The sequence below is a fragment of the Lycorma delicatula genome, chromosome 13 (assembly GCF_047948215.1).
Source record: "Lycorma delicatula isolate Av1 chromosome 13, ASM4794821v1, whole genome shotgun sequence".
In the NCBI taxonomy this organism is placed as follows: Eukaryota; Metazoa; Arthropoda; class Insecta; order Hemiptera; family Fulgoridae; genus Lycorma; species Lycorma delicatula.
The window spans coordinates 54,883,959-54,902,580 of NC_134467.1; the positions used below are offsets into that span (position 1 = coordinate 54,883,959).

Genomic DNA, 18,622 nt, shown 5'->3' on the forward strand with positions numbered 1-18,622 from the left:
ATTTTGCGGATAAAGATAATTTTTATTCGATCTCTGATTTTAGGATTACAAATCGAAAAATTTTCCTTGTGAAAAGTTAAATTATATATACCTATATTTTTTCAAACCGGTTTTTTCATCTACCGACGGGGTCTGGATGTGTGTGTGTGTGTGTGTGTGCGCGCGCGCTCGCGCATGTGTGTAATTATTGCTGGCGACTTGTCAGTCATGACGTAACTGCAGTATAATGCAGTAAATGTACCGGTAAATATGTAGTCTGGAACAGACTCGGGTTGACCGCTTCTGAGACGTGCGGTTAACTGAAACCCGATCGCCAAAGAACAATGGTATCCACGGTATAGCATTCAAACCGATTGCCTTTTCAAGGAGTCGAACCTTAAAAATTTCGATTTCGAAAATCAGCTGTTTTTGCTATAATGAGTTTAACCGCTAAATAAACTAAAAATATTAAATTATTTAATTTAAAAAAAAGAAAAGTAAAACGTTGCAATTTAAGAAATAAAATTATTTTGTCGATTATAAATTAGTTTTGTTACGGGTGTATTCGAATAAATCATTGAAAATCTTTCGATTTGCGTTTTATTATAAATCACGTTTTAATTTTTAATAGTAATTTCACATTATTGTTTTATTCTTTAAAGTTTAAACTATAACGACTGAAAAAAATAATTAGGAGGTAAAATCAAATTATTAATTTTATTATAACTTTTAACAATAGTTTTCAAAATTAGTTTTAAAAGGAAAAAATAAGGTAACTTTTTAAACAGAACGATTATTTTTTTACTAGTAATTAATTATGTCAACCTCTACTTACAACGTGTTCTTTCTTGAGTTGCTTGTCACGTCACGTGTAATATATACGTTATAATCCGTGCAATTTATTCGTTCGTCGAATTTTATCTTAACTTTTCCTTGTATTCGGATGAGGAAATTACACCAAAATATAATTTCATAATCTGTTTTTGTTCATATGCGGAGATTAGTTTTTTCCTATTTTGTTGGAAACTGTCTAACCGGCTTTTATTTATGTTAATACGCGACTATAAAAAAAAATACCCGACAAAAATATTAAGAAACTAAATGATTTCCGTGCCGTATTTAATTATACATCGTTGTCGATAAGTGATTTTTTTTTAATCGGTTTCTTTCTTTATTCTCCGGTTATCTTTTAAGCGTAACCTAACTGTAGGATCCTTTATTGTTAATCGTTTCATTTTCCATAATTAATTTTTTGTTTGTTTAACTTCCGGGACCACCGTTAGATATTGCCTCAGAGGATGAGATGGACGATTTGTAGCGTGTGTGAAAATGGCATGCCTGACCGGGATTCGAACCTGGAACCTCCGTTTGAAAGGCGGAGACCCTACCACTCTCGCCACGGAGGCCGGCAATATTTATTTTAAAACAATATTTTTGTTTTTTTTTCCGATATTTATTTTAAAGAAGAAAAACATTACGTTTAAGGAGAAATTTAACTTATCTTGTTTGCCGTTATATAAAACCGTATCTACCGACTTCTTTTTTTGACGTTCTGGTTATACGGCCGGTTTTAGTTCACGCGTCTTGAAAGTAGTAAAGATATTGAAAAATGAAATCCTCTGATCGTTTTAATTCCTGGAGAATCGTTTCTTCAGAATAATATTTCCGGTTTTCTTTGAAAGAGAACTCATATTAGCGCCGTGAAAAATATTTATCCGGGAAAGAAGATAATTGAAAATTTCTCCGTAAAAAACGGAGAAATTCGTTCTTTCTTCAACGGAAAGAACGAATTTCTCCGTTTTTGAATGTTTGGTATCTGTAATATAAAGTAACTGAAGTTACTACCGCGTTTACGCTACTGTGAAAGTTAAAAGCGGAGACTAAAAGGAGGGTTAAAGTGAATCAAAATCCATCCGACTTGTCTTCAAATCGATCGCTGTTATCTGTTCTATTTTACCGCCGCTTACATCAGCCGTTTGGGCTTCGCTCTCGCCCGGAAACATTCGACCGACATCGCTCACAATACCATCCTATATTACTTTTTCCGACGTCATGCGTTTCATGCGATACCGAAGCCGATTAGATCGCTACACCGTTTCTGCTTCTTTACGCGCTACACATTTAACGGATGACGTCTTGAATTTAACCGTCAGAGTTCTATTTCGGGTAGAATATGGGAATTTTTACCTATTATAATTTATCTGCCTTTCATCATTAAACTACGAGTAAATTTTAACTTGAAATAAGCGATAAAAAAAATAAAAAACTGAAAAACCGGCTAAATATATCTATTTTATACCTTTTTGTACAAAATAAAAATATTTTTCGACTCGCCTCACTCTTATCTGAAGTAGCTTTGGAATTCCTCTTCCGGAACGATGCGTTTAACCAAAATTATCGACGAAACGAAAATTAAACTTCGGTTAAGATTTTGTCGGAAAACCTTTCTGAAATTTTGAATGGAGATTTGATATCTTCTGCCGGAAATATCTTTTGCTATTTATTCGCCGAGTACGCATTATAGTGTCAGATTCCTTCGGTTTTCGTCGTTTGTCTCTAACCGTTTTACGGCGTTGGAGTTCATACAGATGGAATAGCCTCCGTCGACCGGATCGTAATAACGATTTTATCAACGACGAGATAAGCCCGACAAGCTTAAAGAGCATTGTTAGCGAAGAGTCGCCTTTTTCGGGAATCGTATCTATACCGATTTGTTTTACACCTATTTTCTTTCTAGATATAGAGAAAAAGGGTTTCAGTTTTAGTTTGGTTTTAGTTTTAATTGTTAGAAGACTCTCAACATTTTTGAGCAAATGTATGGTGTCGGGGTATCGTGTGATATTTTTGTACGACCTATGAGTTCGATTTGCGATTTGAGCACGGTTCGAAGGAACACTGCGATCTGCTCAAGAATCGAAATAGCCTTCGGAGTAAGAGTTACTCTCGACGGATAGCAAAATACTTTAAAGGGTCGAAAAACGCCGTATATATGAGCGAGACATTTTTTTTTTAGTTTATTAGAAAGTTTTGTTTTTTAAAGGCTATTAGAAAGTTGTTGATTTCGATGGTCATTTTTTGTTGTTGCAGGTAATAAGATTAATAAATAAAGCATTAATCTATAAAACAGCACCGGATTAATGATATGTATGACGTCCACCCTGAGGGACGACCTCTTATCCCCAAAACAAACAAATGCAACAGATATAATAAGGGTAATAAAAATTGCAAAGAATGTACCACCTTAATCGACGGCAAGGTAAGTAGGTTTTCATTTTTTTACCGGTTCATGGTATTTTTCCCCCTAATTTTTAAAGCGTCTTTGATCGTCCTTGCTGCACCCTTTTTCCACTCTTATCTTTCCATCTCTTTCTTTCTTTCCAAGAACCGACCTTTTAGCTTTCGGTATAACGATTTGATATATATATTAAAATCGAGACGTCGTCCAAACATTTTCTATAAAACCTTCTTTTTTTACGATATATTTGTCTTTCGTAAAAAAAGAGCTTTTATCAAAATCTTTCGCATCTCTATTCGACTATTCTCAGACATAATAAATAAAAGGGATCAAAGGAAGAATAACAGAAAAAAGTTACCTTAACAAAAAATAGAGCGTTAAGGTATTTGCTTTTGATGTGTAAGTATAAAAAAAAATAATAATAATAAAGCGCAGTTTTGGATCAGAGTTAAAATTCATTAAACTTTTAACCGAAAAGGAAATGTTAAATTTGTAACGAATGAACTTTTCTGTTCATTTTTGCGATTTATTTGAAAATAATTTAAAGAAATACAAGATAATATTTAGAAGGACTTTATTTATGGATTTTTTTTTTATCGGTAAAAGGGAAAATTTTCACCGTGGTAATAAATAAAAAATTATAACCGGAAGTACTCTTCTCTTTTACCAAGACCCGACGCTCTACCCGCTTAAGATATCAAAGAAAATGTGCTTTCCTTTACCTCGGTCCGTTAGGGGTTCATTGGTGTTCGGATAAAACTTTGAAATAAAACAATTCAGGGATTAGTCTGTCCGAGACGAATAGTGATCCGTACGTATTAATTTAATATAGGATGAACAAATCGAATTTCCTGAGAGGACTCGATCTCGAAATTCTTATCGCGAAATAGATAGATTCTTATCGCCGGGTAATAAATCCATCGTTCCGTCCACGATCTTAGTTAAATTTTTAACGGTTAAATTCGTCGGTATTCGAACCGAACAAATCGAAATTATAATCCGGCTCCCGGTCACCGTATTAAAATCAAACCGTGTGCCGTACCTTGACGTTCGGAGTCCATCTTAACGCGAGACACAGTTCCCTCCCGTTAACGCATATTCATTTTTCCAAGATTAACGAGTTCTCATTCCGCGCTTACGTAGGAGAAAATAACGAGCGAAGCGGTTTGCCGTAGCTTTTTTCCTTGTCAAATATGCTGACGCATATAGGTACGATGAACCCGCTGAAATTCATCCCGCGAGCTAAAATTCATCCTTTCATTCGATTAAAATAAAAGGCTGTTCTGTTACGAACATACTCTTACAGAAAGCAAAATCGACGGATGCTACTTGTGTAAGTCTGTACTTTCATCTAGAGCGCGTGACGTCGTTTGTTTTGGTTTCGTTGTTACTCGAGCGATATTATAATAATAGAGAATGCTACACGACAGAGTCCGTTTTTTCAATATTACTTACCGGTCTTTATGATAAAGCTAATAACTTAATAAGTATATTTTAGGCACCGACTAAACCTTCCTCTATCGGTTACGATCGACAATTCCGTTTGTAAGTATTTTTATCTTCTCTTCGTTAAACCGATTTAATTTGTTAAATTCAATTTAGATATAATCGAGGTCTATCGTTCTCAAACCTACTAGTCGCACGCGTTTTTAAATTATTTTTAGACGATTCGTTTAAGCGTTAAAGAAATTATCCTTTTGTTCGCATATTACAGAGAGACCGTTACAGCTTCATTCTTCAAAAAATAACAGGCTTTTTAAAGGACTACTTTTCTTTTACGCGTAATAAAATAATAAATAAAATTTACAGTCTATTTTATGGGCGCGATTAATTTACCGTTTACATAGGAGTTAGTATAATAAACCGGTAACATATAATAAAGTGTTCTCTGCTAAAGTACTACCGCACACCATTCATTTACGGACGGTTACTGACGTAACGGACCTGCTTTAATGCGACTACGATTCACCTTGTCGCGGTCATAGAAGCTGCTGATTACAACAGCTGCGATGTTTTCACGGTTGCCAACTCTTCATCCCATTCGAAATTAAAACCGTGCAACTCGTTTCCTCCTGTTCGCTCGAGGTCGACTATGCGTGCGCCACAATTCGTTTAACCGCAGCTATAATTATGTATGCAATGTGTACGTGTACGTCATGCAACAGCTTAAAAATGAAACGATTGTGTTGTTTCAAGTGTATTTTTTGTTCGGTTTATCGGATGAAAACCTCTCTAATATAAAAAAGATTTCCGTTCGATTATTAGCCGATTTCATCTTTTGAACGCTTCCCACCGTTTTACAAAACGTAGAGAACGCTGGAGAGGTGTTGTAGGTTAAGAATTTGCATCGTTTAAAAGTTACACGTGTAGTTTTAAAAGTTATACGTATCCCTTAGTGCAGCGTTTCTCAACTTTTCAGTATTTGCGACCCGATTTTCAATCGTAATTTTCATCGCGTCCCAACTCTCATACAATAACAATGATTACGATAATAATGTATTTTGAGTATTTCGACATTAAAGCTACACTACGACCTTAATTACTAACCTTCCAAATTACCAAGAATAAGCAAATTTATTGATGTTTGGCAACACCGACCCGCTGCATTAATAAAATCAGAATCGATGCCTTTCTATTGCTCTCTCTCTCTCTCTTACGTCCACCATATCGTACATTCAGCGAGAAGTTCCGGTTTGTCTCTAACGTTTTGGAACATCTGCACAAACGTGTATAAATGCTGCACCGCGTTCAATTCTTGCCGGTTTCAGTCGAGTCGATCCTTCTATCGCTATCGAATCTATCGTGAATGTGTGTGTCGTAATTTGGGTGCGATTGCGATTCACGGTATTAAATATTCACGGCAGTAGATTTATACAGAATCACGGATAAATTTTTAAGCGGGCGTAAGCGAGCATTAGACGATAGTGAAGCATCGACAAGCGCATAGATAAGCGTGGTATCGAAAATGATATCGAAAAAGTATTCTCGAGTATATTTAAATTTTGGGTTTATCGGTTCTGAAATAAATGAAGAAAGACCCCTGTGTGTCATTTGCTCAAAGGTTTTGGCAGCAGATAGCATGAAACCCGATAAACTTAAACGACATTTGGAAACGCTTCATAGCGAGTACGTTAACAAACCCTGAGAATTATTAAAATTAAAATCGTACGAAAAGGAAACATCATTTTAAAAGACGACTTTGTCTGCGATTGAAAAAGCTTTACTCGACTCTTACAAAGTTTCATACAAAATAGCCAAATGTAAATAGCCTCACACCATTAGTGAAGAGCTTATTTTGCCAGCCGCAATTGAAATTGTAGAAACTATGTTTGGACATAATTTTGCCAAACAATTGCAGTCCATACCCTCTATCAAATGATACTGTTGCCCGTCGAAATGGCGATAAAGCTGAAGATGTACAGCATCAGCTTTTCGGGAAGTTGCGTGACAAATTATTTTCGATTCGGTTTGACGAGGCAACAGGTAGCAATAAAGATGCTTATTTCATTGCATGTGTTCGATTTTGTGATGGTATGTTAGCAGTAGAAGAACCGCTTTTCTGCAAACCGATAGAACTCAAACCAACAGCGCTCGCAATATTTGCTATCTTAAATAATTTTATAAACGAAGCAAACATAGAGCGCAAAAATTGTTTCGGAATATGCACCGATGGTGCTCGTACAATGTGTGGAAGATTCCAAAGTATACAGGAATTTGTGAAACAGAATTCTTCACAGTGAGTCTGGACACATTGCACGATTCACAGAGAAGCTCTAGTTTCCAAAGAAATAAGTCCTGATCTGAATATTGTACTAACGACGGTTGTAACCGTATTAAATTTATAAAAATGATACCCTTAAAATCAAGAATCTTTTCTGCACTTTGTAAAGACGTGGGTACAGTACATCCCAACCCCCATAGGGAAAGACATCCACCTTGTGACGACTCCGGTCGCCACACCCTCCCCGTTCCTAGCCCTGTTGGGTTTTAACGGAGGTCGTCTTTTGACCCTCTAACTGATTACATATCACAGTCATCAGCCAGGCGTCAGTTGGAATGCCACCGATGTAGGTAGACGTTTACATTAGTGATCTTTAGGTTCGCCTTAGCTTTCACTGCAGGCTTCTTTCGGAGATCTTTCTTCTGTCCTACATCGTTGCCCTCAGAACTAGCTAACCCAGTCCACGGAAACGCGAATTCCGCGCCTAGTCCGTTTTTAAGAATTAGCTCTTGCGATTGTAAATTTTTCACCATAACGCTAACGAGTTTGTTCAGTACTAAATTCATAGCGCTAAATATGTTGTACGCAACAACGGAATTTAGACCGACTGCCCGCATTTATGTTTATTACTATTGATTCTAACTTTAACGTCATCTTTACTCGTGTACTCCGGTCTGGTCTACCAGGGAGTCGAGGACAGACCTCTTTCTCCGCCTCAGTTACGTCACAGAGTCCCGCGTGACATTTACTCTTCATCACATTGAATCAGGCCGTCCTCGGCAAGGCAGTACTCACACCTCTCGGCGGTGTAGAGTACTACACCTCTCGGTAGCGCGGACACCAATTAGCGAAATCAAAAGACAATTTAGTAATAAATCGCTCTTCGAATTTCGGGCAGGGGTGGATGATGAGCTTTCTGCCCTGAAAACAAGAGTATTTCGTATTCTATTACAATTTTCAACATCCTACCTTTGCGAAACCGAATTTTCTGCGGTGGCTGTTTTCAAGACAAAATATAGATCTCGACTAAATATAGCAAAACAACTCAGAGTCTATTTATTATTAATATTAAATCTTTCTTCGAAAAACTTTGCTCTGCAAGACAGGTTCAAGGGAGTCACTAATAATTAATAAACTTATTTTTAATTTAGTATACATAATTTAATTATTAAATACATCGTGTAGTACCGATACAGTCATATTAATAAGTTTATTATATCGGTATAAATGTGTATTTTATTATTTGTTATGTCAGAATTTATTATTTTTGCTTTCCTTTCTGTAAATTAATAAATTCTTTAAATATTTTCTTTTCGATATGCTCGCACCCCCCCATTTATTGTCATCACGATCCCCTAGGGAGGCACAGCCCACAGGTTTAGAAACACTGCCTTAGTTTATGTAACTAGTCCTTAAAAATACGAAGTACATTAATTTGTTTTTTTACGCTCCCTTTCGCTGTCTTTGTTACAACTAAAATGCGTGTAAAGCGACCGATGTACAAATGACGCTAGTTTATTTCGTTTTCTATTATAGTAATTACGCTAAAATATAATCATTTCTGGCGGTGAACGGAGTGAAGATATTATTGAATTTGGCCCGGTGAAGAAGGCGACTTCATTTCTGATTTTTCATAGTTAACTTGAAACTGTAAGCTTATTTTTATTCTTGAAAACCGCCGTGTCACTTACAGATTGACTTGAGACTCGTATCAGGTCACCTGCAACTATTAGAGCTGTTTAACATACCTTTTCGGTGGGGTATGTATGTATGCGTAAGAAGGAGATATAACATACCTATAAGTTAATACTGAGTAGTATGTTTTATATTATCGCCGAATGGGTTCAACGCACGTGGCACTTAACCTTGTAGTAGCCCTGAGAAGGGCTGTTGTCGTCGATTAGCTTCGACGGCTCGTTGTAACTAATAACTTTGCGGTAGCCCTGAAAAGGGCCTTTTTTTTCGTCGAATGGCTTGGACGGCTCGTAATTTATAACCTTGTGATAGCTTTGAAAAGGCTGTTTTTTTGCGTTTGATATGAGAAGAGCTGTCGGGTCCGGAAGCTGGTCTCCGGCGAAGTCGGGGAGTTGCGGCTCGTCCCTTGAAATCAGACTGGGCTTCACCTCAGCGGCAGTCGGGTCCCTGCTACAGCGTGACGGTGGTGGCCTCCAGAGCTCCGCAGTATCGGGTCGGCGTCGATCATCTTCGGCCGTCGCGGCCGAGGGGGTTCTCCCCGAGCGATTCCACGCTGGGCCGGCTCCTGCTGCTGAGTCCGCCGGCTAGGGCGATTGAAGCCCGGCGAGCTGGAGCGCGAAGGTAGCGTCCGCGTCCAGCGGCTGGCCGGCCAGGCCTGCTGCTCCGGCGGGGATGTTGGCATCCGCCGGGAAGACCCACGTTGAGGCGGCCTGGGGACTTCTTCTGTCTTCCATCTTCTTCTTCTTCTTCGTTTTCTTCAGACGGTGATCGTCGACGAATTAAAAATTCATTCTCGCGCACGCTCTTTTATTGGAGCCTGAGAGTGGTGGGGCCGCAACGCCGCTACGGTGAGAAAACTGCGCGGTCATCTGCGCAGCGGGAGTGACCCTTGTACTAGTGCGTACGTATACTGTGTTCTAACTGACATCTGAGCTGCTACTGTTGTCGTCCGCCGATATTAAATTAGGCATAGATGCGGTAACAATTCAAAAGGTAACCCTGAAAAATAGAATCGAGCTAATGATCGATAAGAACGGATCGTAAAATTATTTAATAGCTTACATAAACGGTAATACAACCGTTTACTATATTTCACTAAATTGTGCGTCGTACATGAACGCTTCATACGGTTTTACAGAAAATAGAGAGCACTGGAGAGAGTGTTATCGGTTAAAAATGTCACTACGCTTTTTAATCGACTTACCTTTGTAAAAAATAAACGCTTACCGTTTTAAAATAAAGGAATTTAAACGTGATCTTTCGCTTTTGGTACCTTAACCTTTCTAAATTTTTAAATAATTTAATATTTTCAAAAACTATATTGAATTAATATCGTGTAAGACCTGAAAAGGTGATTTACCTACAGACGACAAGCTTTTCCTAAAAAATGATATTCTGCGAACTACGAACTGCGACTACAAAGTTTCAGTGGAAACTACATTCTGCTACGATTTATGTTTACTGCTTTTTGAGTTCAGTTTAACGTTCGGTACGAAACCGACCCGCTATTTTCATTAAACGATTCGCTAAAACGTTCAGATTTAACCGTTTAACAGCCGGGAATCGATCGAACGAGTAATAATTATCTTTATAAATAATATCTTAAATCTCCTTCGATCGATTAAGTCTTTTTCGGTCTATTGATTTGATCCGAGCAAAACTAATAAATTAGATCAAATAATTCGATAAATAAAATTCATTCGTTAATAGTAACGTTAAAGGATAATATTTTATTTTAAAACTAATAAAAAGTTTTTTCGTTTTTGTTAACGACTGGCGCGCTATCACGGAGATTAAATCTTGAATGACTTTTCTTTAGTCGGTAATCTGGTAAATCGATTGATTTTTGATATTTGCTAAATAGTTTATACTTTTGATCAATTCTATTATTACTTACATAGGCGAAATGATCGTTGTCAAATGCTGTTCATTCATTCGTGGTTTTTCAAAGCGTAGAATGCATAATAGTAAAAGTGAAATTAAGTATAAAAAACATAATTTAATCTTTTAAAAATGTATATTAATAAAATCGCATACGCACATTCACATATCCTTTTAAACAAATAAATAAATATATATATATATATATATATATATATATATATATATACGCACAGCATTTCAGCTTTCTAGATTTCATAAATTTTTTTTTTAATATTAGTTTGATGTTCTTCGTTTCTTTCTGTTCTTTTAATGCTTTTCGCAGATATTTTATCCTCAAACTATTTACTGCACCTTACGGTTCTCTATTTTATAAATAAATAACTTTTTCTTCTTCTATAGGTTTATATACATGTCTCTGTACATCCTATCACCAAATTAACTGTTGTTTTAAACCGTGGCTTATCAAACCAGTTCGTCTCTTTATGAGATTCTGCGTGAAATATCTCTCTTCTCGTAAGCGTTTTAAGACCTCTTCTTTTCGAATTGTATCCGTCTACATAATTTGAAGCATCTTTCTGTATCGATCGCCTGTCGATTAGGCCTAGGTTTGAGCTATTCTCCATTTCTTACTACTCTCGGTTTAAACTCGACTTATTTCGTATGTCCGGCATTCTCGGTCGTTTACTTTATTAATTTAAATCTTTGTTTTTCTCTACGGTTTTTACCTTCTATGTGCCTCGTATTACTCGTGTTAACAAAACCTGGGGTATCTTAATCCACGGCCCGCCGATCTAATTTTTCCCTTTACAAAACTCTGCCGCAAATTTCTTTTCATTCTTTTTCGGTTTCAAATTTTACCGATACAGTTTTCAATATCCTTCTGTAACACCGCATTTCAGTCTTCTGTTACCTATTCCTTTCTGTTTACAGCGCCTCTATCCGTGAAAATATTTTCAAAAATTTATTTTTGGTTTTAGAACTACGTTTGATACTAGCAGATTTTTTTGCGTGAAACCACTACTTCGATGTTGTCAGTTAGCTTTTCATGTCTTCATTATTTCGTTCTTCCTTTACGATTTTACTACCTGAATAACAAAATTCTTTCGCTTTTATTATTACCTGTTTTCATATGGTAATGTTTAATTTCTCGTTAACCTTCTGTTTGTCGAATTTCATTATCTTTATGTTACTCTTATTTATATCCAAACTGAAAACGGTTTGAAAAAAAATTCGTGCCGTTTAAATTGTCCAACGATCCGTTTCTGATTTTAGATAAACGTAAAACGTCGCCGGTGAATCTCAACGATTTAAGTTTTCTCCTTGGACGGTTACTCCGCTCTTAAATTTAGTCTTCGATTCTTCTAATGTACGATTTGGAAAGAGAACGGAGACAGAATAACAGATCTTTGTGTCGCTCCTTTCTGAATCGGAGTTTATCGCTGGATCGTTAATATGTCTTTTTCCCCCGTACTTCAGTCGAATTTTCTTAAAATTGTAAACATTTTATTCCGATTACATTATCGAATATTTTTTTCAGATTTAAAAATTCCAGGTACGAGGATTTATTCTTGATTTGTAGATATATGTTTACAAAATTTCGCTTCGTAATAAGACTGTCTTCTGTGCTTACATTAGAATTTTATTCACTAGGAAGTAGAAAGCTTGAGGTCTCGACAGAAAACATTTAAGCGACGATAAAATCTGTACACGGTTTATGTAGACGTGACTTGCTCGCTTGCTCGAGAGTATTTTCAATGTATTTAAAAAATTCACGGGATCGCTTCATGTAAATTCAAATTCATGTAAATTGTGTTTCCAGAGAAGTTTATACCGTTCTTTATTCGTTAAGTTTCGGGTGGCTGTCTGACAAAGGAACTGTAAAATTTGTTCTAAAAAGAATCTTCTGGAAATATAATTTTCATCCGTTTTGAAATTATATTTAAAAAATGTTACCGTGTTACATTACACCGATCGGAGATTGCATTCGTTTTTTTAACGATATAAATGGCAGATGTAGAGTCGATTACGTGTAGACCTTGTATTTAATGATCGATATAAATATCGCTAAACCGATTAAAAACTATTTACGTATTTCTTACTGAATTTAAAAGGTAGCTCCTTCCAGCGTTTCGATCGTATAACTTTAATAATGGGAAAAATATATCGTTTCTATCGGTCCCTGAACGATATCGCAGAAAAAAATAATGACGCCTCGTCTCAGAACCGAACCGTCGATCCCGTACTTCGCATATTATTATCATCACGTATTAGGAGGCTCCCCTTCATCCGACGGAAAGCAAGAGTCCTCGTAGTGTCCGAATGCGGTCTCCTAACGGGGATCGCAGCGAGAATACGACGGTCCGTACGCGTCCCGGCGTCCTCGGCGTTTAGGACTTAGCGGGGTCAGATTGTACCCGGAACTGAAAACGACGAAGAAGGGATCGAGGATGATGAAAAGGGACGGGTAGTGTGTAAAGACTATTTGTCCTTGGAGGAGGAACCGCCGGCCGTGCACGACCGACATTCTTGCGCGGTGAAAAATTTACGATCATCTCCGTCCTGAAAGCACCCGTATCGTCCGTAATCCATCGAGCGGGATTTTTATCGGATGGAAGAAGTATATTATAGATCGACAGTATTTTTATATACAACGTAATAAAATGTTTCCAGAAACTAAAAAGCCGTCGCAGAACGTTTAGGATAATTCCTAGAGGAACAACTTCCCGTACCTGGAATATTTTGCTCGGATCGAAGTCTAAACCGTTCGGCTAGATCCCGCGTTGTAGGTTACGTAATAAAGAACTTAGAATAAGTAAGAAATGGAATTTTATTTTAATTTATTGATCGTAGAGACTTCAAAGAAGCATCGGAAAAAATCAATAAATTTTAATCCTACCCGCATCATGTAGTACGAAATTTATTTTCAGACGGAAGTATCAAAAAGGACGGAATTTATTTTTATCGATTTTTCTATGACCTTTTTTTATATCTGGTGAATTCTGTAAAATGTTTTCGCTTTCATCTGATCGGTTAAAAATTTTTAGTTCGATCAAACGTAAAACCGATGCGACTCAAAATTTTAATTCGCCGATATGTTGAGATACGGTTAAATGAAATCGTATTTATAATAAATAATTCGATTTCTATATTTAGCAAAGTCAATAATCGTTTTCAACTTCGCTCTTTAATGTCGGTGAAATGAATTTTATTATTATTTTGTTAATTTTTAGAGAGTGATATTTTTTTATTTAAATCGGAATACATAAATTTACAGAATTACACAAGACACTAGCCGGCCTGTCTAGCCAGAACCTGGACCCTCAGGGCTCAGGTCAGCGCAGACGAATCCCGGGGCTCCTCAGGGCCAAGGGGCCTACCCCATGGCCGCAGAGTTCCCTTCGCTCGTCATTCCCGTTTTACCAGGTAGACCGGTCCTTGAACACCTGCAGAGCTTGCTTCGGTAGCCATTCCCATCTACCCAGAAGGCTCCACCTCCTGGATCCCCGCACTGTACGTTATCCTCTCGGTTGTGAGAATACTGATAAATAATAATTATGGCATTCAGGCTTTATAGAAACCCGAAAAAGAAACTAAATTACAAAATATAGAATAACGGGAAGTACGATAACTAAAGTACTCGGACCTTTCACGACGAAAAATTCGTAACTTATTTCTTTGCCGTGGTGGCAGAAATATAATAATGAAGTAAAAGGGTCGATCTATCTTTTGTTAATGAATATCTTTAATTCACAACTTCACCCTTCTTGGGGGCGAAGAAATAATGAATATTTTTAATATCTTAACCTTCAAGGGAGGGCCTCGTTTGATGGCTTAAAATGTTCCCTGAGATAATACGAATATAACCACGATCTGTTAGATTGAATATATATTGATGTATGCAAAAATTAGCCTTCGACCTGCTTAGAAATACCCCGTTTTAATTTTGAAAACCAGACGACTTTTTGCAGAGATTTTATAAGTGCACCTCATTGAACCACCCAAAACAGCGCCCCAGGGACAACCCGTTTGTTACCAGTTGATGGCGATGATCGGTCTAGCCTCGTACAAGTTACTCGCATCGCCTCACCACTCTAGTCCCGTACGCAGTCCCCACCCGGGAAGCCATTATTATTAAAAAAAACTTTTTATTTATTAACGTAAATTTAATTCTATTATTTTTATAATATTATTCATTCCATCGATTCGAATCGTTCAGTTTAAACCCGCCTCGCACAGTGACAGAGACTCAGTTCTCAGTTAATTAATTTATTTCGTTAAAGTTTGCGCTTCAACCGGCAAATCTCCACTACTATATAATTGTATTTTTTTCGATAGATCTTTGTAGATGAAATATATCTAAAAACCCTCTCAATTTTGCCAAGGAACCCGGGTAAAAGTCTGGTTCCGATTGCTCGAGTAGTTTTTTGTTTCCTAAAAAAACAAAATCCCTGTTTCTCTTTATATAATAGAGTATTATGTAATAATATAGATATACAAAAATTGACGTGCGTTTAAGTTCTATAGAGATAAACCTCTTATCTGCACATAAGTTCGGCTAAAAGTAACTAGTAGATAATATAACATTGAAATTACCATCTGAGGTAATATAATAAAAAAAAAAAAAAAAAATGTGTTTTGCTCTCATAAGTTTTATAACGACAGAACAATACGTAATATTAATCTTCGTAAAGTACCCTATAAAATATTTTTTTCAGGGCTTTCCTATCGCACAATAGAATCTTTAAATTTCTGGAAGCGTATTGCGATGTTTCACGGCAACATATCTACTACCTTTATAAGAAAAATAGATTTACTGACTTTCAGCAGGATTAAGTCTTTATTTCTAATTTTGCTATTTATTCTACAAAGAAGAATTACACTCGTTATAAAAATAACAGAGATTGTTCACCACAAACAAATCCTTCGCTGTTAAAGGCGGCAAACATTCTGCCTTACAGAGGATCTAAAATCTCTTTTGTGCGGTTATTAGAGACTTAATCGCATTATCGTACGCACCTCCGTAGAAATTATGCCGTAATCCAATATAGATCGGATTTAAGCATTATAAATCGTCTTTACAGTGTTAGTTTTAAATATTTTGCTTAATTTATGGAAAATAACGTTTCTTCACGTGCACGTCCTACTATTACACACGTACACAGAAGTTTTTAAAGTTTTCAACGTGCTTCTTTACCTTTTCCGTAATGTTAATACTTTGATCTACAACATCCGAAAGTCATATACCGTTTTATCCGCATTCCAGGACAATCGATCAGTCGCCGACCGCAGACCGATCCCGATATAATAATCGCACGTTAATAGTCCTACGAATGACCAAGATGTTCCTGAACACAGAACCGCGGTTTTACCTTCGTACGGTTCGATTTACGATACGGTTTTCGGAAAGGTTATGTAAAATAAAATAAATTTAAAAAAATCATCGCTCTGTAAAGGAACAAATAATTTTTCCACTACGCCCTAAATTTAATCTTTGAAACTTATTTTTTGAAGGGGCGCTAAATTCAAACAAATTTCGTAGTATGTATCTAATGTACTCGGAATTTATTAAAATTTGTCGGCGATTTCAAGAAAAAGTTTCAAAAATTGTTTTGTGGGCGTGATGGAGAGGTTATTGTTTCTTTTCAGTGCAGCTTTAACAAAAAAAATCAATTTTATTTATTTATTATTTGGAGCCGGTTCAATTTCAAAAAAATATTTATTTACTCTTTCATAGTTTTATAATTTCGTCGAAGTTAAAATACGGGCAAGCCTACAAAGGAGATTGTTCATAACAGAACAGAATGTTCTCTTAAAACAAAACAGGATAGTTTATTGGTCGTTACTTTCTTCCCATCGGTCTAATACAATAATTCAATAATTAATCAACTGAAGGAGACCACCGCTAGTAACTAGTCTACCGTTTACAAAAAGGATAATTAAAATCGGAGCTTCTGATCTAAATTTATGTCCGACACACACACACACATATACTGAATTGAGAACCTTAAAATTTCTTGTATTATTTAGGAAATAAAATACATACTTAATAAGAAAGTATATTATATTTAATCTTTATCAAATAATAAAATGCCTAAAGAACTGTTTTAAAATCGTTTAAAATCTATCGCATAACGGCGTCATAATACACAGTTATATGTAATTTTGATGTCAATCGATTACATATAATAAATTATACATGTACACAAATAAATAAAATACATGTACATCGCTTTCACTTCAAAAGTACGAGTTCCCTTGTTAAACAGGAACCTCGAAATAGAAAAAATTAAATTTTACCTCGACTAAAAAAAAATTAACTTGTGGTTTTTTCTGTGAAGGAATAGATTCCGCTTATTCCGGGCGGTCCATTTAAATCGAGACGCATTTATATCTCAAAAACTACACGTTTTAGGAAAAAATGTTGTCTATTAAATTGTTCCGTTTCAAGAGGGAAATACGTTTACAACCTACGTTGTCCTTGATAAGGTCAAATAAAGGTTGTTTTGAGGTCGACTTAATTTTTTTAAATAGGAACCTATATTTTGTATTGCGGAATCGAATTCCTTGAAAAAAAAATTTAATACAGACTTTATTTTAAAGATGGTTTTTTAGTTATTCATTTTCAAAAACGCTGTAGGCCTATAAATTGGTGTTTTTAGTTTCATTAGATTTGGCCCAGCCGATGTTAAATTTTAAAGAAAAAACAATCAACGCTATCGATAATGAAGCAAACAATAATGAAGAAAAGGAAGTTGAGCATGTAAACAGCGAACTTTTTAAAATAGCCTAAAAGTGAAGTACAAGTTGTAAATGACATTTGTGTAAGCGAACGTATTATTAGCACCTTCGATTAATTTTTTTGTCTCTTTGTTACTCGCCGACTATTAATAAATATTAAATTAATTAGTTTTCATTATTAGAAATTACGGAACGATTTACAATTAGAGAAAACATTTTGCTTTACGACGAATGTTGATCAGACAGCAGCCTTGTATGCTCTACGATTCCCCGGTAGAAATATTCCAAGTCGTGTTTCCGTCTACAGAATTGTAAAACAATTTTGCGGTGTTGGAAGTGCGGGGGCCAAAAATAGGAACCGTCAAAATACTGTAACAGCAGAAAACAGTAAAATAGCGGTGGCTGCGGCGGTTATTGTAGATCCTCATTTTAGTTCAACGAGAATTTCGGTGACTCCGGGATATCAAAAACCGGTGTTCTGGAAATATTAAAACGCCTGAAATTCCATCTGTACCGTATTTTACTTAATTAAGACTATAATTTTGTCGATGGACGCCGAAAAAGTACAGCTAGATCGACATTTTCTTCTTAATGTTTTATAATCTGACGAATCAGGTTTTACTAATCGTGGAGAGGTAAACAGACAATTTGGGTTATTGGGCGGTGCAAAATCCACGGTGGCTAAGGGAAGTAGAACATCAACGTCCGTGGACTGTCAGTGTTTGGAGCAGAATCGTACGCTTACGTTAATCGAACCGCATTTTCCGATGGAAATTTGAACGGATGGAAATACGCAGATTTTCTAGAAAATCGGTTTTTTACCGCTTGATGAGCGGTACCCTTACCCTTTACCCTGTAAATAACTATTCTACGTTACGGTAACCTAATAATGTAGTCTTTTTTGTGTGCGCGCGCGTGTGTGTGAATGAGTGAGAGAGTATAATGTGGTTTTCCGTATGGTGCTTATTTCTTTAGTCGTTAACCGATGCGTTTTTTACGAAGTATACACTATTTCCGATAGACGTTCATTTAATTTAGTTAAAAACTTTTACTTTGACGTGATCGGAGTGGTTTCATATCGCTAGAACAGTTTCGAATGAAAATACGATATTAGTCTATTTTATTATATTTAATGGAACGTAATTACCGCTATGTTAAATATAAACCGGTCGGGTTTCAGGTAAAATACGTTTAATTACGATATTTAGTTAAACGTTAGGTTACGGAAAAGAAGTCGATAAAGAGGTAATGAAAATGAAAATTAAATTTTACACGCTCTTTTCATAACCGCAGATAAGGAAAGAAACTACTGTCCCGGCATTTGTTCGGATGAATGAATGGGAACCGTGGTTAAAACCTTCCACCCGAGT

General features: G+C 36.2%; 1 protein-coding gene across 3 annotated transcripts in view; it reads left to right on the top strand.

Annotated features, from left to right (window-relative positions):
* LOC142334075 (cationic amino acid transporter 3-like) overlaps positions 1-18,622 on the top strand; it is a 149,450-nt gene that overhangs the window by 70,186 nt on the left and 60,642 nt on the right. For 2 of the 3 annotated variants that reach the window (XM_075381748.1, XM_075381749.1), the window contains exon 2: positions 3,067-3,235. The exons of the other annotated variant lie outside the window; for it this stretch is intronic. In XM_075381748.1, coding sequence (XP_075237863.1) covers positions 3,122-3,235 — 114 coding nt within the window. In that variant the 5' untranslated portion in view covers positions 3,067-3,121. The remainder of the gene's footprint in view (positions 1-3,066; positions 3,236-18,622) is intronic. 3 annotated transcript variants of the gene reach the window in all.